General features: G+C 53.3%; 2 protein-coding genes across 4 annotated transcripts; both read left to right on the top strand.

Moving 5' to 3' along the window:
• The first annotated feature begins 2,281 nt into the window (after positions 1-2,281).
• RIPK3 (receptor interacting serine/threonine kinase 3) lies at positions 2,282-6,413 on the top strand. Its single transcript, XM_007986326.3, has 10 exons — positions 2,282-2,630; positions 2,836-2,976; positions 3,110-3,419; positions 3,872-4,017; positions 4,143-4,189; positions 4,397-4,564; positions 4,672-4,739; positions 4,955-5,329; positions 5,470-5,530; positions 6,043-6,413. Exons 1-10 carry the CDS (start codon positions 2,611-2,613, stop codon positions 6,261-6,263), a joined length of 1,557 nt encoding a protein of 518 aa, XP_007984517.3. The 5' UTR covers positions 2,282-2,610; the 3' UTR covers positions 6,264-6,413.
• Positions 6,414-7,334: 921 nt separating this feature from the next.
• ADCY4 (adenylate cyclase 4) lies at positions 7,335-23,217 on the top strand. 3 transcript variants are annotated; one of them, XM_007986327.3, is made up of 26 exons: positions 7,335-7,447; positions 7,750-7,939; positions 9,479-9,676; positions 9,784-9,945; positions 10,535-10,684; positions 11,116-11,264; positions 11,343-11,454; positions 12,176-12,303; positions 12,453-12,611; positions 12,939-13,071; positions 13,238-13,411; positions 15,048-15,091; positions 15,228-15,314; positions 15,527-15,596; positions 15,940-16,037; positions 17,333-17,417; positions 17,525-17,662; positions 18,270-18,380; positions 18,636-18,820; positions 19,024-19,108; positions 19,508-19,666; positions 21,696-21,842; positions 22,147-22,254; positions 22,371-22,485; positions 22,803-22,927; positions 23,013-23,217. In XM_007986327.3, exons 2-26 carry the CDS (start codon positions 7,781-7,783, stop codon positions 23,163-23,165), a joined length of 3,234 nt encoding a protein of 1,077 aa, XP_007984518.2. In that variant the 5' UTR covers positions 7,335-7,447; positions 7,750-7,780; the 3' UTR covers positions 23,166-23,217. The 3 variants fall into 3 exon arrangements, with proteins under 3 accessions (XP_007984518.2, XP_072866959.1, XP_037841512.1); XM_037985584.2 differs by having other exon boundaries at positions 7,346-7,939; XM_073010858.1 differs by lacking the exons at positions 22,147-22,254; positions 22,371-22,485; positions 22,803-22,927; positions 23,013-23,217 and having other exon boundaries at positions 7,343-7,939; positions 21,596-21,770.
• The last annotated feature ends 11 nt before the right edge of the window (positions 23,218-23,228 follow it).

The following is a 23,228-nucleotide window of genomic DNA, read 5'->3' as shown; positions in this document are numbered from 1 at the left end:
CTGTCCTCCAGTTATCCTCCCACCTTGGACTCCCAAAGCACTGGAATTACAGATGTCAGCCACTGTGCCCAAATGGATCCTTGTCTTTCATCAGTTATTGAAAATTGTCAGTCATTTTCTCCTCAAATATTGCCTTGCCCCATTTTTAATTTTTCGCTTCTCTTCTCATGGGATTCCAATTTAACATGTTAGACCTACTCATTCTTTGTCTCTTAACTTTTCTATTTGCTCGTCTTTGCTGCATTCTGGAGAATGTCTGCAGATTCATCTTTCAGTACACTAATTCGTTCTTCAGCTATATCTTCTGTTTAACCAAAATCTACAATTTCAATTTTAATGGTTACATACATTTTTTATTTCTTGATGTTTTATTTTTTGTAAATATATCCGGACATTGTTTATGATCTCTTATCCCTTGCTCTTTTATTTCTCTACTCTATTTTTTATTTCTTTAAACATTTTACAATAGCTTCTTTAGTTTCTTTATCTGATTATTTCAAACTCTGAGTTTCCAAATTCCAAGAATCAACCTCTGCCTAGGTCCACCCCCACACCCCCTTGCTGGAAGCTGAGGGTCTTGTTAGGCACTTACTCTAAGGTTCTTCTCCCTGCTCTTCCTTCTTTTAAAGGAAGAGCTGTTTATTTTGAGTCAAAAAGTTGTATAGGCCCTGATACCACACCCAACTTTGTGCTTCACAGTAGTTTATCCGTAATTCTCAGGGTCTCATATCAATCTGAAGAAACCCGGTTATAACACCTTTCCAACTCCTTTTTGCCTGCTCCCTTCAAGTGGAGATACTGAGCCTGGGTTATTCTCTCCAAAAAGAATCACAAAGGGAGTGGCTACCCCTTTTGATGGTTCTCAGCTTCTGACTCTAGGCTTTTCTGAGGACCTGCTACACTTCTTGCCTTCTTGGATTCTGTGTGATACCACCATATCTCTATACTAAAGCCTACTTCAGATGGATTTCATGAACTGTGCAGGTGAGAGCCCTCAGTCCCTATAGGAACCCAATCTCCTCTTTCCTCCTACTGAGTATGGAGCTCCATCTAGGATGATCAGTGCCTTAAAAGAGGCTTAATATTTTTGGTTGTTCATTTATTCATTCAATTCAACAAATATTTATTGGGTATCTGCCATGTATTGGCTTTTAAAGAGACTATGGTTGAACAATTCCCTAAATAGCTCCAAAATAGCATGAGCTGACCCTACCAGAAGCCATGGTGTAGCTCTCCAGGAGTTGTTCTAGAAAAATCTGCTGATCACTTCTGCCTCAACCAGAAGAGCCCATGGACCACTGAACAAAATGGAAAGCAAGTACCAAGGTGAGCACCTTTTAGTGAGAGCCAACACACAACCCACAGGGTTGAGTATCCCTGTGAAGGACTGAGTGCCTAGGGCTGGCCCTATCAGGTTCCCACAACCTCCAGTCATGGTCAGACCTCCAAAAGGTAAAATATGGACACCTTTTTTCTGCCCTAAATCTTTAAGACTCTCCATGCTTCTGGGTTATCAAAAGCCTGTGTCCAGAGTATGTGCTTGTCAGGAACATTAATTAGGGTATTTGCATGCAAGAGTTGTCATGCAAGGGAGAGGACAGGAAAGCTCTGAATTGTTTCCACTGCAGTGTACACCACAATGTCACCAACTCGCTGGATGGGCTGGTATATCTAGCCTTCCCACAATGCCCTTGGAGTGGGTTTGGGGTCTGCCAGCTCAAGGAGTTCCTGTTCATAGGGCATATAAGTCCCTATGAACATATAAGTCCCAAGGAATACAAATAGGGATCCTTCACTACATCGTTGGATGCTTCACAACTTTCCCAGCCTCCTGCAGGACCAGCTGAGTGGTCCTGCAACCTATGTGAAAACAGGTGAAACCTATGTGAAAACAGCCCTGAAACCTATGTGAAAACAGGATAACTTGATGGTTCAGAGCCATTATTTCCATATGGGCTTAAGCAAGGTACTTAAACTCTCAGTGTCTCAGTTTTCTCATCTATAGAAAGGTAATAAAAGCAGTACCTATCCCCTTAGGGTTCATGTGAGAATTAAATAAGCTAATCTATGTACCTGGTGCATGATAAGTTTTATATATGCGTTGGCTATTATCTTAGGGCAGCTATGAGAGAGCTGAGCCCTAAAACCATAAAACCTGCCTAAGCACCATCTCCACTCATGGCCTGGCAGGTGGTGGAGCAGGAAATCCTGTGGGAAAAGGGAAGGCTTTGACTGTAGGAGTGGGTTGATTGTGGGTTCCTGGAAGGTGAGGACCCACTCCCTAACATCCTCAATGCCCAGCCACACCTAACCTGGCCGCTGCACGCGGCAGGCACTCAGGAAACGCTAGTCAGGGAGAAAGGCACTAGCTTTCGGTTTGCCCCCTGCCCCACCCCAGGGGCGGGACTGTAGAGGCGCCTGTAAGGGAAGTTGTTCAGTCAACTCAGCATACGGGTAGCAACCCGGAAAGTGGAGTCACCGAATTGGTCTAGAGACTGATCCCTGCAGAGACAGATCCCTTCCCCTCTCTGCCAAAGACCGCAGCCCCAGAAGTCACTCCATCTCCTACTGCTCGCAATTTCCAGAGGCCCCCTCGCGCCTTCCAGCCTGATGTCGAGCGTCAAGTTATGGTGAGTATGGTGGCATGTCGATCGCAGCCTCCGACATTCACACCCAGAGCGCCCCACGGACTCGCTCAGAGAACGCCTTTGAGTCTGGAGACGGTGGGGGCCGGCGAGAGAGGCCGGGGATTGCAGTAAGAGCGCTCTCACAGGGGCGCGGGGAGCAGCGCAGGCGTAGGGCACTGCCAGCTAGTGGGCGACACCCCTGTCTCAGGCCCAGTGGTGCCTCCGCCTCCTTGGTGTCCATCGAGGAACTGGAAAACCAGGAGTTCGTCGGCATAGGCGGGTTCGGCACAGTGTTCCGGGCGCGACATAGGAAGTGGGGCTACGATGTGGCGGTCAAGATCGTAAACTCGTGAGTGACCCCGGTTGCCCCCCGGCAGCAATCTGGCCAAAAAGGTGGAGCCACTGTGCTCTGGGGCCTGAATGGGGAATGGAGGGATTTTTCCCACGACCCCAGTTGACTCCAGCTCTTTCCTGGAGTGTAGGAAGGCGATATCCAGGGAGGTCAAGGCCATGGCAAGTCTGGATAACGAATTCGTGCTGCGCCTAGAAGGGGTCATCGAGAAGGTGAACTGGGACCACGTGCCCAAGCCGGCTCTGGTGACTAAATTCATGGAGAACGGCTCCCTGTCCCGGCTCCTGCAGCCCGAGTGCCCTAGGCCCTGGCCGCTCCTTTGCCGCCTGCTGAAAGAAGTGGTGCTTGGGATGTTTTACCTGCACAACCGGAACCCGGTGCTCCTGCACCGGGACCTCAAGCCATCCAATGTCCTGCTGGACCCAGAGCTGCACGTCAAGGTCAGCTGGTCTACACCCCTCTCAGCCTCAGGACAAGGTCCCACCCCAGAGCAGCTCCAGCCAGGCCCACTGGAAACTAGACCTCCAGAGCCCTGTCTATTGAATGGGCGTAGCCTCTCCCTCTGGATACAGGGCTACCAGGGCACAAAGCCCAGCCAGGAGTTTTAGCTCCTGCCATACCAGGTGATAGAGGCCCCAACCCACACGAGTCATTTCCACCAGCTGCCCCACCCGCCCCTCCAAAGAGTCATGGCTGACCCAGCCCTGGAGACTCAGACCTTGACCCAGCCCTACCACAGGCACCTAGATCTACTATCCAAGGGAACCTCTTCCCTTGACCTCCACACTCCCTTTACAAAGCTGAACCTGAACTTTCTGGGGGCAGGGGGGTTTCTGGAAGCTGCCTGGCCCCCTTGTCTTCCCTACCTCCCACTTCTTTCCTTCCTTTGCAGCTGGCAGATTTTGGCCTGTCCACATTTCAGGGAGGCTCACAGTCAGGGACAGCGTCCAGGGAGCCAGGGGGCACCCTGGGCTACTTGGCCCCAGAACTGTTTGTTAATGTAAACCAGAAGGCCTCCACAGCCAGTGATGTCTACAGGTAAGGATCCCAGCCCAAACACACAATCGGGATTCCTACACTTCTCTGGGCCCTCCCGGGGTTGATGTATAGGAAAGGAGTCTTGCCAGTGATTGGACTGGTCCTCAGCTTTGTGTCTCCCGCAGCTTCGGGATCCTAATGTGGGCAGTGCTGGCTGGAAGAGAAGCTGAGTGTAAGACTCTAGGCGGATTCTGGGATCCTTAACCCCAGGTGCCCTTCTCTTGAAAGCCCCAAAGCTTCCCCTTCCTGCTCACCTACTAAGACTGCCCTCCTCCCTCCTCGTGCCCCCACATTACACTCCCTGCCTCTTTCCATGATAGAGCAGATATTCCCTTTTACCCTGAATGCCTTCTCTTCTCACCCTCCTCCCCTACTCCAGTCCCAACAGAAGCATCACTGGTGTGTGGAGCAGTGTGCAGGAGGCAGACCCGGCCCTCATTGACTGAGCTGCCCCAAGCCGGGCCTGAGACTCCCGGCTTAGAAGGACTGAAGGAGCTAATGCAGCTTTGCTGGAGCAGTGAGCCCAAGGACAGACCCTCCTTCCAGGGTGAGCTGGCCAATTAGCTGGATCTGGGGTAAGCTTGGGTCTGTCAGCAGGGGGCTTTTCTCAGGAAAAGATTTGCTCACCTGCAACCCACTCTGCTGTCCCTCTAGAATGCCTACCAAAAACTGATGAAGCCTTCCAGATGGTGGAGAACAATATAAATGCTGCTGTCTCCACAGTGAGCGCCAACATCACCGCTCTCCAGGAGCTGGTCAGGGATGGCACAACATGGCTACCTGGCCATCCAATGACTCACCATTAACCACAGCTTTTTTATGCCTTGACCTTTGTCCCCACCCTCCCCAGCCCACCCTTGAGTTCCAAGAGACTACTCCCTTGGGTTTACCCTGGCTCATCCAAGTCATACCCAGCAAACTCCTCCCATCCCTGCAGGTAAAGAATTTCCTGTCTGAGCTCAGGAGCAGCAATCCGAGATTTTCTACCCCAGAGTCAGGCCAAGGAGGGACAGAAATGGATGGCTTTAGGAGAATCACAGGAAACCAACACTCTCATAATGATGTCATGGTTTCTGAGCTGCTAAACAAACTGAATCTAGAGGTGTCTCCCAGCTCTGTTCCTGAAAAATACCTGAGCCTTACCAAGAGGAGCAGGGCACAAGAGGAGCAGGTTCTGCAAGCCAGGACAGCAGGGACATCTTCAGATTCAGTGGCCCAACCTCCCCAGACTCCAGAGACCTCAACTTTCAGAAACCAGATGCCCAGCCCCACATCAACTGGAACACCAAGTCCTGGACCCCAGGGGAATCAGGTGAGACATTGGCAGGATTAGGGGATGCACTAAGAGTCCTATAAATGCTGTCCCCTTGCCAGGGAAAACTTGGGGCTGAGAGGAGTGCACTGGGCGGTCCAGGCTCCAGGACAGAACTGGATGCTCTGTGCTGTTTGCAGGGCGCTGAGAGACATGGCATGAACTGGTCCTCCAGGACCCCGGAGCCAAATCCAGTAACAGGTACCCACTCTCCACCTTTTTCTTTTCCCTGTTCAATTCTTCCACCAGACTCCTCCTCCAGATCTATATCTAGATTCAGGGTACTTTATGGAGGGGAGGGGAGAAGATGATCTAACTCAACCTCATTTCATAAATGGGAAAACTGATACCCCCTGAGAAAGGAGCCCTCTGAGGTCACACCACAAAACTTGGATTTGTCCCTGAGTTTCTAACTTTCCACAGCACCAGCTCTGTGAGCCCCCCTAAGTTCCATTGTTTCAGCAGTCCAGAGGACCTCACAGCAAAAAAGATTAGCCTCAAATGTCAATTGCCACTCTCTAGAGCTTCTGCTAAGCCAATTCTGGAGAGGAACTCTGAAGGGAAGGGCACAGGACACACCTTGACACAGCCATTTGGGCGACCACTCCACTCAAGGCCAAGTTGGGGGTGAAGACCTCATACTCCCCACCCACCCCCAACTTGGCCTTTCTGACAGTTAAACCCTCCTGCCACCATCACTATTTCTCTTAAAGGGCAACCACTCATTAACTTACACAACTGTTCTGGGGTGCAAGTTGGACACCACAACTACTTGACTATGAAACAGACAACTGCCTGGCCCACAGGGGGCCTGGCACCTTCAGGCACAGGGAGGGGCTGGCAGCACCCCCCACCAACAGGTTCACAAGAAGGCCCTGAAGAACCTGAAACCTGGAGCGGGCCACAGGGTTGGTATAATCATAGTGGAAAATAAAGCACCTTCAGAGCTTGCCTCCAAGAGTTACGAGTTAAGGAAGAGCGCCACCCCTTGAAGCCCCTGACTTCCTTCTAGGGCAGTCTGGCCTGCCCACAAACTGACTTTGTGATCTGTCCCCCAGGAGTCAATAAACACGATGGAATGCTAGCCAAAGTCTGAGCTCAGCCAGGGGCCGGGAGGGACTGGGATGGGGGTGGAAGCTGCCAGTGAGGGATAGGGAGGCACCACAACTCTGCTATGGCAGGAAGCAGGGATGCTGGGGGCTGGGAGTGGGCAACGGCCTGGCACACAAGGTCAGGGCACAGCCGGCTACAACAGGAAAGAATCCCAGAGGCCTGGTTCCCCAGACCACTCTAATCTCAGAGCAGTGCTTCCTCTAAAGCCTAGGATGGCGACCCCACCCTAACCCTAAACTCTGGGGATAGAGGCTGTGGTCCCTTTCCTTCTGGGCTCTCAACTCAGTTGCAGCGCTCTGGGAAGGGATGAGTCGGTGTGAAAGATCACAGACCAGGCCCCGCACGGTGCCCTCAGGTTCTTAGAGATCACGAGGTCCCATACCTGCCTCCACCACACACTCAGGTTGCTTCCTAGACATTGCTTCCCTTTTGATTCCCAGCTGCTGTTCGGGAGTGGAAAGCTATGGCTCCTAAAGCGATACACACGCGCACCCCCTCCCACGGAACAGTTCAAACCTGGTAGTAGTGGTTGCCAGCCAGGCGGAGAGACGAGGAGAATGAGCGCCCCTAGCTCTGACCTAGATCCCCACCAGGACCCACATTCTTCCCTACATTCTCGCCAGGCTTCAGCCTCCCGCCCTCAGTCTCCCCACTACCAAACGTTCACCCCCATTTGGACACACCCTATTCGGTCCACCCCAGCCACCCCTTCGCATCTCTCCCAGGGTCCACATTGCCCTTCCCTGAAGGGGCTGAGGCGGGAAGGCGATGATGTTAAGGAGAGACAAAACCAAGTGCGGGAGGAGGCCAGGGGAGTCCGGCTTCGGCACAGGAAGGGGCCGGGCTGTCCCGTCGGGGAAGTGGGAGGGGGGCCGCGGCGCCTAGAGGGAAGCGCCTGTCGCCCGGGACTCTGAGCCAGAGCGCAGCGGCGAGCGTGACTCCACCATCAGGTCCCCGGCTCCCTCCCTGGGCCTAGCCCACTCCGCTGCGCCAGCGCCGCGGGCAGTGAGTTCAGGGGACAGGGGAACCCGGGGGTCCCTCGCACCAACCCCAAATCCTGCCCTCCTAGCGATGAAGCTTTGCTAGGGCACCTCCACAATCCGGGCATGAGGGAGGAGGAGGAAAGGACTGAGGGATCCCCTCATAGCCAGCTGGGAGCGGGCTGGGAGGCCGCGGGGAGGGCCTGAAAAAGGAGACGGGATTACCACGAGGTTTGGGGGCGCGGGGAGGTAGCGGCTTGGAGCGGGTTAGAAAAGCTCAGGTGGGGCCCGCCGGGCCGAAGGAGGTAACTCGGCGCCCGGCCCTAGCCAGCCTCGGGACTCTGGGGCGGGGGAGATCATGGCCCGCCTCTTCAGCCCCCGGCCACCCCTCAGCGAAGACCTCTTCTACGAGACCTACTACAGCCTGAGCCAGCAGTACCCGCTGCTGCTGCTGCTGCTGGGGATCGTGCTCTGTGCGCTCGCGGCGCTGCTCGCGGTTGCCTGGGCCAGCGGCAGGGTGAGCCGGGCCGCCGCTGCGGGAGGGTCGCTGCCTGGGTAGCATTTTCGGGGTTGGGGTTTGTGGGGTCTTTTTTTCGATGTGTTTCGTTGCTGGGAGCCGAGAAAGAACCATTGAATCTGGCTAGGAACTGCAGTGACCCTGGGCAAGTCACTCTACCCTTCTGGGTCTGCGCAGGGAGAAAGCTGAGTCCTGGATGCTTCTAGTTTCTGTCCGGGTTCTGACAGACTTCATGAACGTCCGTGGTCTACGGGTTCTACAATAAATCCATCACCGGATTTTCCAGTTTTCCAAAAGGGAAATTCTAGGAGGCCCCTGAGGAATTCATTTCCTGCCTTTCTCTGCCTCTTAGGGGATGTGGGGCAGTTGTGCCCACAGACTCCCAGAAGGCACCCTCCACCCGGCTCTCACTGAGTCCCAAAGTAAACCCATGTCCAGTTCCTGTTTGGGAAGGAAGGGGGTCTTCAATCAAATTCTAGAAATGGCCTGCCCCGGGTTTTCTTTTCACTCCTTGGAGGCAAAGTGGGAAAATCACCGGGCGCGGCCAATCCTTGCTGGTCCACGCCGAAATCCGGGAAGAGATGGGGACAAAACGCGGGGACGGCGGTGGAACTTCTGCAAGGAGTTGAGGCAGGTGGCGAGATCACAGCCCTGGCGGCCAGGAAGGTGCGGGACGCCGCGGGTCCTGGCGCCCCCTGCTGCTCGAGCACTGCCTCGCACCGCCCTCCGAGCTGCCAGCCGCCGGCCCCCGCGCCGCCGGGAATCTCCCGAGCAAATTGGCCAGATTTGGAGACATTCATTCCGAAGTGCCTTCTTGTGAGCTAGGATCTATCTTTTACTTGCTTCATGAAGCTTTGGTTCCCGTTTGACAGATAAGAAAATTGAGGCTCAGAAAAGTCATGGATTCACAAATAGGGATGGGAGCCAGATCTTCTAGGTAGCTGTCCCAGTCTCAGCAAGATAATAGGTTGGACCGCAGAAGGCTGGGCGCGGTGGCTCACGCCCATAATCCCAGCACTTTGGGAGGCCGAGGCGGGAGATCGCTTGAGTCCAGAAGCTCGAGACCAACCTGGGCAACTTGGCAAGATCCTGTCTTCTACTACAAATACGAAAAAAAAAAAAAAAAAAAAAATCAGCCGGGCGTGGTGGTGGTAGCCTGTAATCCCAGTTACTCGGGAGGCTGAGGCACGAGAATCACTTGAACCCGGAGGCAGAGGTTGCAGTAAGACGAGATCGTGCCACTGAACTCCAGCCTGGGCGACAGAGCAAGACTCTGTCTCAAAAAACCAACCAACCAACCAACCAACCAACAAAAACCATACGAAATTGCTGAGTCTAGATAAAAACAGTAGGACACAAGCAATTTCAAATGGTTCAACCTAAAGTGAATGGCAAGCGGAGGTGCGTTGCCTCCTTTTAGTACTTAGGCTTGAGACATCTTTCAGAACTGGGCTGAGGGGCTGGGCTGCCGGCTCTTCCTTTATCTGGTTCGTTCCTTCTCCCTGTCACAGTCTTGCCTCATACACCCCTTGCCCACAGGAGCTGACCTCAGACCCGAGCTTCCTGACCACTGTGCTGTGCGCGCTGGGCGGCTTCTCGCTGCTGCTGGGCCTCGCTTCCCGCGAGCAGCGACTGCAGCGCTGGACGCGTCCTCTCTCCGGCTTGGTATGGGTCGCGCTGCTAGCGCTAGGCCACGCCTTCCTGTTCACCGGGGGCGTGGTGAGCGCCTGGGACCAGGTGAGAGGGGCGGCGGGCAGGCCAGCGGGGACGGCCCGGGCTTCGATCCCTCCCCAGGCCTTGAATAGTCCCACTCGGACCTTCGGCTTTCCGCGCCCCGCCCCCAGGTGTCCTATTTTCTCTTCGTCATCTTCACGGTGTATGCGATGCTGCCCTTGGGCATGCGGGACGCCGCCGTCGCGGGCCTCGCCTCCTCACTCTCGCATCTACTGGTCCTGGGGCTGTATCTTGGGCCACAGCCGGACTCACGGCCTGCACTGCTGCCGCAGGTGAGCACGCAAGTAGCACAGGCTGCGCTCAGGACGGCTCTGTCACGTGCTAGTAGGCTCCTTTGGTGGGGTTGCGGAGCTGTGACTCCAAGGCAGGGTGCAATGCTGGGAGTAGGATACCCAACCTTGCTTTCGCAGAGCTGGTACAACAGTGTGGTGCAATGCCTGCTGTTACCAGAAGAGGGATCCAGGTCTCAAGGAAGGGAGTCGTGTCGTGGTTTGCCCGGGGACAACAGATGTTGGTTAATGAAATCTTGACAGAGAATGTAAAAAAAAAAAAAAAAAAAATAGTTTTGTGCCACGGAAGTGGGTAGCGACAGTGAAGTGGTATTCCAAACAGAGGAAATGTACCTGCAAAGGTTCCAGACCTAAGAGGTTGTATTGGTGAAGCAGCAGAGAGTCTGGAACAGGGAGCATCTGGGAAGGGAAACTCCCCTAGGGATGCCACAGTGTGGCACCACTTGTTCCACAGTAGTTAGGTCCCTCACTGTAGAACCCAGTCTTCCCCAGCCATTCTTTGAGACCAATTCCAGCTACACACGACAACCACCCGGGTCCCGTGTCCTCTGAGGCTGGCCTTCGCCCACAGTTGGCAGCAAATGCGGTGCTGTTCCTGTGCGGGAATGTTGCAGGAGTGTACCACAAGGCGCTGATGGAGCGCGCCCTGCGGGCCACGTTCCGGGAGGCACTCAGCTCCTTGCACTCGCGCCGGCGGCTGGACACCGAAAAGAAGCACCAGGTCAGCCTGGCCTAGGAAGGCCAGACCAGCGCTCCCAGAGAGGAATTGCTTAGATTACATAACGGGGGTCCTCCACAAGTTGAGTGACTCTGGGCAGGTTTCTTGACCTGTTTCCTCTTTTGTATAAAACGTGGGTATTGCCCATCTTAGAAGGTTGTGAGGCTCACACAAACCAAAGCTTATAAAAAGCACTTTAGAGCATTATGATATTAAGTGAACTCTCATTCAGGTGTTGATACTGGGAGTTCAGTCCCTAAAGGTGATCAGTGTAGGATGGGGTGCTGGAGCCCTGCTGTGTGCAGAGGGAGGACTTGGGGGAGCATCCTGGGAAGCATGTGTGGTGGGCAGTGTGGGCTCCTGAGTGATTTGGGGGGCAGGGGCTCTCTGCTTTAGGATGCAGAGGAGTTGGTACTCATATTGACCTCTTCTAGGAACACCTTCTCTTGTCCATCCTTCCTGCCTACCTGGCCCGAGAGATGAAAGCAGAGATCATGGCACGGCTGCAGGCAGGACAGGGGTCACGGCCAGAGAGCACCAACAATTTCCACAGCCTCTATGTCAAGAGACACCAGGGAGTCAGGTATGATGAAGAATGGCTGGAGGGGAGGAGCCTGTGGGCTAAGACCCTGGCCCCACTGACACAGTCTGCCCTATGCAGTGTGCTGTATGCTGACATTGTGGGCTTCACACGGCTGGCCAGCGAGTGTTCCCCTAAGGAGCTGGTGCTCATGCTCAATGAGCTCTTTGGCAAGTTCGACCAGATCGCCAAGGTCAGAGAAGGCTTCCCTCCCCACCCAGGGACCCTCAAATTTCCCATCCTGGGTAGCCCCTTCCAAGGGAAACTCCCACCTTATAAGATCCCAGGCCCACTTCAGTGCATGCAGGCCCCCAGATATCCCAATGGAAAGAGGAAACCCTCTCAAACATTCCCAGTCATGAAGCTGCTCACCACACATCTGAAACCTGCAGAGATCCCTCAATATCTCCACAGATATCCCAAGTACAATGCCCCATACAAGCTCAGAGCCCCAACATATGTGTCTCTGGACACTATAACCAAGTCTATAGAGACGTTTTGATATTCTAACCTTAGGAGGCCCTTCCAAAAGAAATTTCTGCCCTATGCAACTTCAGCCCAGCAACCTGCTTAGACTCCAGGGATACCTCCAAGCAACCAATTCTTGGGTTCCCCCCAACCTCTCAATCCTGAGACCACTACCACATATTCAACTCTGGGTACCCCCTTCACATGCCAAAAGTGGAAAGAGCCACAGCCATCCAGCCCTTGGGGAAACCCTTCTGAGAAAGAGATCTGCATGGAAGACAGTTAGCCCCATATCAGGTGAAAGGAGTCCCTAGATCTGATCTAGACACTACCCCACCTTGGAAGTTCTTCAGGAATACCACACTCGCTCCCCGCTTTTCCCAACTCCCTCCTACCCTTCTGGCCTCTAACCAGGTTCCTCTACACACCCACATACACACTCCCAGGAGCATGAATGCATGCGGATCAAGATCCTGGGGGACTGTTACTACTGTGTCTCCGGACTGCCACTCTCCCTGCCAGACCATGCCATCAACTGCGTGCGCATGGGGCTGGACATGTGCCGGGCCATCAGGTCAGCTCAGGCGATGGTCAGGAGGAGTGCTGAGGTTGGATGTGGGGGGCAGCAGGCAGCTGACAGAAGTCCTCTTTGTGAGAATCAGGGGTGTCTCATAGGCAGGGCTGAGGGTAGGACTCAGATTGCCCCACACTCACTCTGCTCAGGAAACTGCGGGCAGCCACTGGCGTGGACATCAACATGCGTGTGGGCGTGCACTCAGGCAGTGTACTCTGTGGAGTCATCGGGCTGCAGAAGTGGCAGTATGATGTTTGGTCCCATGATGTCACACTGGCTAACCACATGGAGGCAGGCGGTGTACCAGGGTGAGACCTATGGCCCTAGGCAGCTACAGCGGAAGGCCAACCAGGCCTACCACAGGCTGCCAATCTTTTCGTTAGTTCCTTAAGATAAGCACAAGATGAGTACCTTAAGATGAGTCCCATATGGGGCTTGGGAGATCCTAGGGTACAGGGAGGGGAGCTGGGAGGCACCTCCTGTAACACAGGCTCTTTCTTGAAGTTAGACCTCCAGGAATGATCTTTAAAAGACATGAGATGTTTGTCAGTTCTAGGAGCCACGGGCGTGAGGGGGCAGGAAATAGGAGATGTGAAGGCCCTCCCTGCTGACCCCTACTGCCTCCCTCCTTCCAGGCGAGTGCACATCACAGGCGCTACCCTGGCCCTCCTGGCAGGGGCTTATGCTGTGGAGGATGCAGGCATGGAGCATCGGGATCCCTACCTTCGGGAGCTAGGGGAGCCCACCTATCTGGTCATCGATCCACGGGTAAAAGCCCAGCGCAGACCCCATGGGTTGGCCCACACAAACTGTCCCACAGTCAACAGGCCTGATCTCTTCCGTGCCAGAGATTGAGTTCCTGGATCCTAGTGGGGGGTGGAAGAAGAATGAGGGAGTGTCTGTCATCTTTACTCTCAGCCCTCATGTGTCCCAGGCAGAGGAGGAGGATGAGAAGGGCACTGCAGGAGGCTTGCTCTACTCGCTTGAGGGCCCCAAGATGCGTCCATCACTGCTGATGACCCGTTACCTGGAGTCCTGGGGTGCAGCCAAGCCTTTTGCCCACCTGAGCCACGTAGACAGCCCTGTGTCCACCTCCACCCCTCTCCAGGTATGTGCACCTTCATCCTGAGCCCCAGAGCTTAGTTAAATCCGCCCCCAGTATCCTCAGGCCCCACTCCCAGCCTTCTCTGCCTCCACCACCAGTGAGCCACTGAATGATTTGTGATATCCCAAAGTCCTGAACTGTCTGGTCACCCCAGTCACTGGTTCAGGCCCTTCTTTGCCCCTCCTTCCAGAGAAAGGGCCCTCCAGCTCACCTCAGAGAAGATCCAAGATCCCTACAGACACCATGTCCATAACTCCCCAGCCTCTACTCAGGAGAGTGCCTTCCCCTGACACCACATAGGCAGTTGGACCCCCACTTCCTCCTGTCTCTGATTGTAGGGCTGTGCACCCATAGCACCAGGAAATGTCTCTGTTTAACTCAGTTCCTGAAACTAGATGCTCTCTTCTTCAATCCCCCCAACACTGGGGAGTGGGGGAAGGACACTGGCAGCAGTGGTTGCAGGAAGTACTTAATTCCAAGTGTTAACATGAGGTAGGGGAGAGGTCAGAGGGTTAAGCTGGCAGGAGGAAGAGGAAGGAAGAAGCTGAGACTCAGCTGACTGTTGGAGGATGAGATCTCTAAGGTGGGTGGAGTGGTGTGTGGGGATTGCTACAAGCCCAGGGACTATGAGATGACCTTAGGTGCAAGGTGGTTGTTCAAGAGTATCTCCTGAGGCAGGACCTTCACTAGCACAGAAATCCACTTAGCCCCTGAAGTTCCAGGGGATCAGTCAAATATCAGAAATCTTGCCAGGCACAGTGGCTCACGCCTGTAATCCCAGCACTTTGGAAGGCCGAGGCAGATGGATAGCTTGAGGTCAGTAGTTTGAGACCAGCCTGGCCAACATGGCGAACCCCATCTCTACTAAAAATACAAAAATTAGCCAGGCGTGGTGGTGCGTGCCTGTAATCCCAGCTATTCACGAGGCTGAGGCAAGAGAATTGCTTGAACCTGGAAGGTGGAAGTTGCAGTGAGCTGAGATTGCACCACTGCACTCCAGCCTGAGCAACAAGAGAGAAACTCCATCTCAAAAAAAAAAAAGAAAAAAAGAAAAAAGAAATCCAGCCAGGTGCTGTGGCTCACGCCTACAATCCCAGCACTTTGAGAGGCTGAGACAGGCAGATCACCTGAGGTCAGCAGTTTGAGACCAGCCTGACCAACATGGTGAAACCCTATCTCTACTAAAAATGCAAAAATTAGCCAGGCGTGGTGGCACATGCCTGTAATCCCAGCTACCTGGGAGGCTGAGGCAGGAAATTGCTTTAACCTAGGGGGCAGAGGTTACGGTGAGCCAAGATCATGCCATTGCACTCCAACCTGGTGACAGAGCAAGATTCCGTCACACACACACACACACACACACACACACAGACAGAGAGAGAGAGAGAGAGAGAGAGAGAGAGAGAGGGAGAGATCCTGGGAGTCTAGAGAGTCAGGGGGAAACTTTAAGGAGGTTCAAACCTCTTCTTCAAGGGTGGGTGGGATTTGGGAGAGAGAGAGGTCATTAGAGGCAGAGGAAAGAGCCCAGTGAAATGCCCAAGGTCAAGGACATGTATAGAGCATGCAGTGTGGCTCATGGTCTACCTCACTACAGGGAAAACACCCACTATGCCCACCTCTCACTGTGCTCTCCCAACAGGAGAAGACCCTGGCTTCCTTCAGCCCCCAGTGGAGCCTAGATCGGTGAGGAGGCCCCAAAGCCTTTGCCAGTGGGGCTGTCTGGATGACCCCCTCCGTCCTTCCTGGGGGTCTGCTCCTGCTTTGCCCAGATGCTCTGAGAGTCTCTGTGGTGATGTACTTGGCTCTCACTGCTGTGCAGGAGCCGTACCCTCCGTGGACTAGATGATGAACTGGACACCGGGGATGCCAAGTTCTTCCAGGTCATTGAGCAGCTCAACTCACAGAAGTACGGAGAACAAAGAGGGCTGGGAGGGCCGCAGGCCCTAAGGTCGTGTGGTGGAGAAGGGATGGTGCTCCCTGAGGGACTGGAAGGAAGACTCACCTGACCACCCGCTCTTGCCCTCACTCTGTCCTCTTCCTGCCCTTCTCTGCCCTCTTCCTGCCCTTCTCTGCCCTCTGCTCTCTGGTGCTTTCACCCACCCTCCCACCTCCCACCAGACAGTGGAAGCAGTCGAAGGACTTCAACCCACTGACACTGTACTTCAGAGAGAAGGAGATGGAGAAAGAGGTGAGCTGTGGAGTGGATGGCACCAAACGACTTCCCAACTTTAGTTCCTTGGTGCTGGGGAGGGGTCAGCCCTTGGGTCTCCTCCCCAGGTCTGCTCAGTTTGTGATCCTAGGGGTGAGGAGCTTGTGCCTCTCTCTAAAGGAAAGTCACTCTGTAGACCGAGCTACTGGATGGTAGAAGGAGGAAGGAGGGTAGCTCCTTGGAGAACTGGTAGGGTCTACATGGAACTGAACTGGAGGCTTGGCGGTGAGGCTGAGGAGCCCACCCGTTGCCCGGGAGTGATGCCTTCAAGGTGATGGGCAGCACGGGACCCTGTCTCTACCTCCGGCCCCCTCACTTTCAGTACCGACTCTCTGCAATCCCCGCCTTCAAATACTATGAAGCCTGCACCTTCCTGGTTTTTCTCTCCAACTTCATCATCCAGATGCTAGTGACAAACAGGTGAGAGTGCCCCAGGCGAAGGAGGCCCTGGCTGTCATAAGCGGATCACCTTGCCCTCATGACCCCTGGCCACACTTTCTTCATTCACCTCTTCCCCTTAGCTTCAGGCACTTACCCACAGAGGAAACGGGTTTTGTGGGGAAAATGATAATCGCAGCCCTTATCTTAATCTTGTACATCCTGTGGACTTTCTACACAGCCCTAGCATTTTCCCATGAGCGTCTCTTTTGGTGCTAACAACATCTCCATGAAGGCGGGTTTGTTTCCATTGAGAAACCCAAATCTGGCAGCAAATGTGTGAGCTTAGAAAGTAGGTCCTTGCCAGGCGCGGTGACTCAAGCCTGTAATCCCAGCACTTTGGGAGGCCGAGACGGGTGGATCACGAGGTCAGGAGATCGAGACCATCCTGGCTAACATGGTGAAACCCCATCTCTACTAAAAAAAAAATACAAAAAACTAGCCGGGCGCGGTGGCAGGCGCCTGTAGTCCCAGCTACTCGGGAGGCTGAGGCAGGAAAATGGCATAAACCTGGGAGGCGGAGCTTGCAGTGAGCTGAGGTCCGGCCACTGCACTCCAGCCTGGGTGACAGAGCGAGACTCCGTCTCAAAAAAAAAAAAAAAAGAAAGTAGGCCCTCATTCCTAGTCCACTGCTAGCAGGGATGAGGACTTGTTAACTCAGCCACGTGGCCGGGTGCAACGGGTCACACCTGTAATCCCAGCACTCTGGGAGGCCAAGGCAGGTGGATCACCTGAGGTCAGGAATCAAGACCAGCCTGGTCAACATGGTGAAAGCCCATCTCTACTAAAAGTACAAAAATATACTGGGTGAGATAGCAGACGCCTGTAATCCCAGCTACGGGAAGCTGACAGTAGGAGAATCGCTCAAACCCTGGAGGCAGAGTTTGCAGTGAGCCAAGATGACACCACTGCACTCCAGCCTGGGCAACAGAGCGAGACTCCGTCTCAAAAAAAAAGAAAAAAAAAAAAATTCAGCCAGGTTAAAGAGCTTTAGCCTAAAGACCCAGAGATCAGTCTGCCGTAGCCTTGGTCATTCTTGTGAGCCCCCACTCCCCACCATACGGGTCCCTGTTCCACCTCAACACTGCTCTAGACCCTTAAGCCAGCCAACCCAGATCATTAGAATGCAATGTGTTTTATCAGCCGGGACCCCATTGCCAGCCAACCCAGATTCCCCAGAACCACTTCCCCCATCTCCCACCCAACTCACCAGTACCTTCATAGCACACAGGGAGCCTGTTCTGGCACTTCAAGGCCTCGATTTTGTCTCCCTTTAGGCCCCCAGCTCTGGCCATCACGTATAGCATCACCTTCCTCCTCTTCCTCCTCCTCCTTTTTGTCTGCTTCTCAGAGGACCTGATGGTGAGGTGGGCTGAGGGGTGGAAATGGCATGCCAGAGCCCTGGTCACAACCTGTCCTGAAGAGGGTGCCCCAGCCCCATGGCTAAGACGCCCATGCTCCCTCCACAGAGGTGTGTCCTGAAAGGCCCCAAGATGCTGCACTGGCTGCCTGCACTGTCTGGCCTGGTGGCCACACGACCAGGACTGAGAATAGCCTTGGGCACCGCCACCATCCTCCTTGTCTTTGCCATGGCCATTACCAGCCTGGTGAGGACAGAGGGGGCCCTATCCACCCCCATCAGGGCATGTTGGACCTGCCAGGGACTGAAAGGGAACGCTTGGATTTGGGCAGGCAGCTGGACTAAGCCCAGGGGATGCTGGAAATGTTGTACAAATAGAAAGAAAAAAATTACAGTCACCAACAATCTACCATCTGGGCATAATAGTTGTTAATAACACTTCGGTGAATGTCCTTCTTATCTTTTTTCTGTGTAGGCAGTTATTTATTACTTAGATCACTTGGCTGATTTTTCAGGATTTAGACTCACTCCTAGAATTCTATTCCTGGAGGGCACCTGGGAATCACCCATCAGCCAAGTTACAGAAGAGAAAGCTAAGGCCCAGAGAGGCTAAGTGGCTGACAAGAGCTCACACAGTGGCTCAGAGTCAGAGAAGTACTCTTGGCGCCCCTCACACAACTCCTCCCCCAGTGAGGACCCCAGTGCTGAGGTTCCCTTCCCTACCAGAAATAGCAGAATCCACCCCTTTGGATGAGTCTGGCCCTGACTCATCCCTGGGTCAGCTGAAACCCAGCACAAGCCACCATTGTGCCCAAGAAGCTACCTGCTTCTTCAGCTCCTCATCTCCTCTGCAGTTCTTCTTCCCAGCATCATCAGACTGCCCTTTCCAAGCTCCCAATGTGTCCTCCATGATTTCCAACCTCTCCTGGGAGCTCCCTGGGTCTCTGCCTCTCATCAGTGTCCCAGTGAGTATTCCCACATGCCCTTAATCTCCTTCTGCAGACCCTTCCTCAGCCCAAGTCCACAGCCCCCTGCGTGGAGGAACACTCCATTCTGTGGATTAGAACAGACATAAGTCACACCCAGTGTGTATCAGTGTGTATGACGCCCCCTGTCTCCCAGATAGGACCTGGGCCTGGGAGGGACAGTAAGGGAGCCCTCAGGGGTCCCCCCTCTGCCTGTGGGACATGCCCACTCCTGACCCCTGCCTGGCCCCACAGTACTCCATGCACTGCTGCACACTGGGCTTCCTCTCCTGCTCCCTCTTTCTGCACATGAGCTTCGAGCTGAAGCTGCTGCTGCTCCTGCTGTGGCTGGCGGCATCCTGCTCCCTCTTCCTGCACTCCCACGCCTGGCTGTCCGACTGCCTCATCGTCCGCCTCTATCTGGGCCCCTTGGACTCCAGGTGTGCACAGCTGCTGGACAGAGGTGCCGGGCCCCCTGGGATGGGGGTGAGATGGGACACAGCAGAGCTGTCCTGGCCTCAATGACCTGAATCACCCATAGGGCAAAGTGGGAGGGAAGCGGAGGCCTACATGGGCACTGGGGGCAGGGAGAAGGCCAGGAAGGGGCAGAGCAAGGAGCAACCCTGATCCATGGCCCCTTCAGGCCCGGAGTGCTGAAGGAGCCCAAACTCATGGGTGCTATCTCCTTCTTCATCTTCTTCTTCACCCTCCTTGTCCTGGCTCGCCAGGTAAGTCACCCAGCTCAGCCCCACCAGGGCCCACCTATGAGTGGCCCCCATATTTGTGACTTGATCTTTCTAATCTCCAGGGTTGAATCCCATTGGAAGCTTCTAAGCGAGTCTTCCTGCTTCCTTTCTTTCTCCTCCACTCCCTGTCCTTCCTTTCTCCCACACCCCTATCTGGGAAAGCCCATGCTTTAGAAAAAGTCTGCTGCCAATTCTGTATCCCTAGTCTGAATCTAATTTCAAGGATAGTCTCTCTCCAAGGATACTTGCACCTTAAGCCCTACCTCTAAACTGGGGGTGGGGTGGGGGTGGTTTCAGGCATCAGGGAGTTGGGGCTGAACATGCAGAAGCTGGGCTTCCCCTGCTCTGTGTCTCCCCATGGCCCCTGGTGACCCTCCCCAGAATGAGTACTACTGCCGCCTGGACTTCCTGTGGAAGAAGAAGCTGAGGCAGGAGCGGGAGGAGACAGAGACGATGGAGAACCTGACTCGGCTGCTCTTGGAGAACGTGCTCCCTGCACACGTGGCCCCCCAGTTCATTGGCCAGAACCGGCGCAACGAGGTGACTCCTGAGCCACAGATGCCATAGGGCCTAATTTCGGATGAAAGTCTTGACCTATGGCCGGTCCTCTCTAGTGCTTATCAAGCATCTTTGTTTTCACAAGATCTTAGATTCTGTCTTTGGTGAGCACAAAATTGCATTTCAAATTCTTACTTGGAAGGCATGTCTTATCTAATTCATGACCATTCCATACATTCCAGAAGCTTAGGTGTTGATGGGAGCTGTCTGGAGCAGGGGTCCCTAGCCCCCAGGCCCCAGGTCCATGGCCTGTTGGGAACTGGCTACACAGCAGAGGTGAGGTGAGCGGTGAGCCAGCACTACCGCCTGAGCTCCGCCTCCTGTCAGATCAGCAGCGGTGTCAGATTCTTATAGGAACTCGAACCTTATTGTGAACTGCACATGCAAGGGGTCTAGTTTGTACACTCCTTATGAAAATGTATTAGGCTGATACAAAATTAATCGCAGTTTTTGCCATTAAAAGTAATATAATTAAAAGTAATTACTTTTTTTTTTTGAGACGGAGTTTCACTCTTGTCCCTCAGGCTGGAGTACATGTAATGGTGTGATCTCAGCTCACTGAAACCTCTGCCTCCTGGGTTCAAGCGATTCTCCTGCCTCAGCCTCCCAGGTAGCTGGATTTCAGGTGCCTGCCACCATGCCTGGCTAATTATTTTTGCATTTTTTTTTTTTTAGTAGAGACAGGGTTTCATCATGTTGGCCAGGCTGGTCTCGATCTCCTGATCTCAGGTGATCCACCTGCCTTGGCCTCCCAAAATGCTGAGATTATAGGTGCACTGCACCCGACCTAAAAGTAATTACTTTTAATGGCAAAAAAAAAAAATGCAATTAATTTTGCACCAATCTGATAACTAATGCCTGATGATCTGAAGTGGAACAGTTTCATCCCAAAACCATCCCCACCACAGACTGGGTGCGTGGAAAACTTGTCTTCCATGAAACCCATTCTTGGGGCCAAAAAGGTTGGGGACTGCTGGTTTAGAGGATATAGTCCACCCCTCTCTCTAGACATGTACTATCCACTATGGTAACCATTAGCATATGAAAATTTAATGTTAATGAATTAAAATAAAATATTCAGTTCCTCAGTTGCATCAGCCACATTTCCAGGGCTCAACAGCCACTTGTATCTAGTGGCCACCCTATTGGACACTGCTAATAGGGAATGTTTCCACTACAAAAATTTCTATTGGATGCTGCTGCTCTAGATCCTCAAAAATCTTACTAGAGCCAAACCATCAGAAAGTCACCCACATATTTGTACCATCATATTTGTATCACCTGCTGGCCCTCTGCTATGGAAATGCTCTTGACTCATATTAAGGGGTGTTAAAAGAAACAGCTCAGGAGCTCTTTCACAGCCTTATGCCCCCACCGCCTGCTCCCTGCTCTCAAGATCAGTTCTGGTTTCTTCTCTAATAGACACAGGGAATGTTGTAATTGATCCTTTTCTCTCTTCACTTTGGCTGCTAGAAAGCTGAGAACCAAAATCTAAGACTAAATAGGACTTCATGGCACTCATTTTGTGAACCACCCTCAGATCTGATTCCATCTTTATCATCTTGCTCCTATTTTCCCTTTGCCTCATAGTCCCTATTGTTGCTTACTTTATCTTTCATTTTGTACCTATCTTAACTGACTTAAACACTTAAACACGTTTTACCTTTGGTTTTGTAGCTGACTTAATTGATTTAAACACCTTTCAGCAGTAGGATAGGATATAGAAATAATTCACACTGACAGGATCCCAGTTCTAGGAGTGATTCCCTTCATGTTGCTATGAGGTGATCCTGACCCCAAACCTCTGTCTTTTCTAGAATTACAATGAGATCCAAGCTTTGACTCCTAAGTCACTTCCCTGGGGTAGCCTGGCCCTACTCCTCTCCCTCCTTCCCAATTCTTCTTAAACAGGAAGACCAGGAATGTGGACATGGGGAGGAGGGCCCCACGCAGACCTAGAAAGGAGAGGAACATGACATGCACCCCTCACTCCAGTCTCCTGCTCTCCCAGGATCTCTACCACCAGTCCTACGAATGCGTTTGTGTCCTCTTCGCTTCAGTCCCAGACTTCAAGGAGTTCTACTCTGAATCCAACATCAATCATGAGGGCCTAGAGTGTCTGAGGCTGCTCAATGAAATAATTGCTGATTTTGATGAGGTGAAAATTCCAAGAGTCTCCCAGACCCTATGTCCTAGATTCTAGAATTTTCCCCAGTACCTCCTTCCACTTTGCTTTTCTGGCCATGAAGTCAATCCTCCCCGCTACAGTACTCCCTCGCCTCTTCTGATCCCCCAGATCTACCCACTCCAGCAACATTGCCCACCACCAACCCTCTCCTTCCTGACACCATCCCCCCTCCCACAGCCTGATCCTTTAACTCCAAAGGCTTCGGGCTGGGCTTCTGGGAGAGGGGATGGAGAGAGTAAGAGAGACTGAGGACAGGACTCTTCTCTACATACAGCTACTCTCCAAGCCCAAGTTCAGTGGGGTGGAGAAGATCAAGACCATTGGGAGCACCTACATGGCAGCCACAGGATTAAATGCCACCTCTGGACAGGATGCACAACAGGTACAGCAACCCTTCCTTACTTACCACCCTCCTCTGGTCTCTCATTGATGGGCTCATTAGTGGGACTTATTCCTGTGCCCTCACTGGCCCACCCTGGTGCATGGGCCCATTACCAGGATGCTGAACGGAGCTGCAGCCACCTTGGCACTATGGTGGAATTTGCCGTTGCCCTGGGGTCTAAGCTGGACGTCATCAACAAGCATTCATTCAACAACTTCCGCCTGCGTGTGGGTGAGAGACTTCCCCTGCTGCAACAGTCTGGTACCTCCTCACCTTCCTGAGCTTGCCCCACTCCAAGTCCTTTGTTAGCTGCTCCCAGTTCATCCTGAAGCCCCTTCCCTAACTCACTCTCTGGGATGGGGTGTGAAGATGCTGGGCCAGGAGGTATGAGGCTCTCCCACTCTTTTTCTTAAGCTACATTCCTCCAGCCTTAGAAACCCCTACTCTCCTCTAGGGCCCCCCAGGCTCTTCTCCCTTCCTTCTAGTTCCTTGTGCTTCCTCTTCCCCTCTTCCTTCTCCAAGTCTGTCATTACCACATCCCTTATTAGGGTTGAACCATGGACCAGTAGTAGCTGGAGTTATTGGGGCCCAGAAGCCACAATATGACATTTGGGGCAACACAGTGAACGTGGCCAGCCGCATGGAGAGTACAGGAGTCCTTGGCAAAATCCAAGTGAGTGAACAACATTGGAGGCATAGGGGGAGGGGAACTAAGAATACGGCCACCTCCATATTCCCTCACACCCCTCCAATTGTAGGTGACTGAGGAGACAGCCTGGGCCCTACAGTCCCTGGGCTACACCTGCTACAGCCGGGGGGTCATCAAGGTGAAAGGTAAAGGGCAGCTCTGCACCTACTTCCTGAACACAGACTTGACACGAAGTGGACCTCCTTCAGTTACCCTAGGCTGAGATTGCACTCCCCTTCTAAGAACCTCAATAAAGAGACTCTGGTGTGCCTGAAGCCCATTGATG

The sequence above is a fragment of the Chlorocebus sabaeus genome, chromosome 24 (genome assembly GCF_047675955.1).
Source record: "Chlorocebus sabaeus isolate Y175 chromosome 24, mChlSab1.0.hap1, whole genome shotgun sequence".
NCBI classification, from domain to species: Eukaryota; Metazoa; Chordata; class Mammalia; order Primates; family Cercopithecidae; genus Chlorocebus; species Chlorocebus sabaeus.
The sequence above is the reverse complement of the archived record's forward strand: the minus strand, read 5'-3'. Positions and strand labels throughout refer to the sequence as shown.

Bases quoted from the DNA above. Each gene is read 5' to 3' on its own strand.
- RIPK3 (XM_007986326.3), top strand. From the start codon at position 2,611: ATGTCGAGCGTCAAGTTATG. The intron at 2,977-3,109 runs GTGAGTGACCCC...CCTGGAGTGTAG, and splicing joins GCGGTCAAGATCGTAAACTC to GAAGGCGATATCCAGGGAGG. The intron at 4,018-4,142 runs GTAAGGATCCCA...TGTCTCCCGCAG, and splicing joins ACAGCCAGTGATGTCTACAG to CTTCGGGATCCTAATGTGGG.
- ADCY4 (XM_007986327.3), top strand. From the start codon at position 7,781: ATGGCCCGCCTCTTCAGCCCCCGGCCACCCCTCAGCGAAGACCTCTTC. The intron at 18,381-18,635 runs GTGAGTATTCCC...CTGGCCCCACAG, and splicing joins TGCCTCTCATCAGTGTCCCA to TACTCCATGCACTGCTGCAC. The intron at 22,486-22,802 runs GTGAGAGACTTC...ATCCCTTATTAG, and splicing joins CAACTTCCGCCTGCGTGTGG to GGTTGAACCATGGACCAGTA.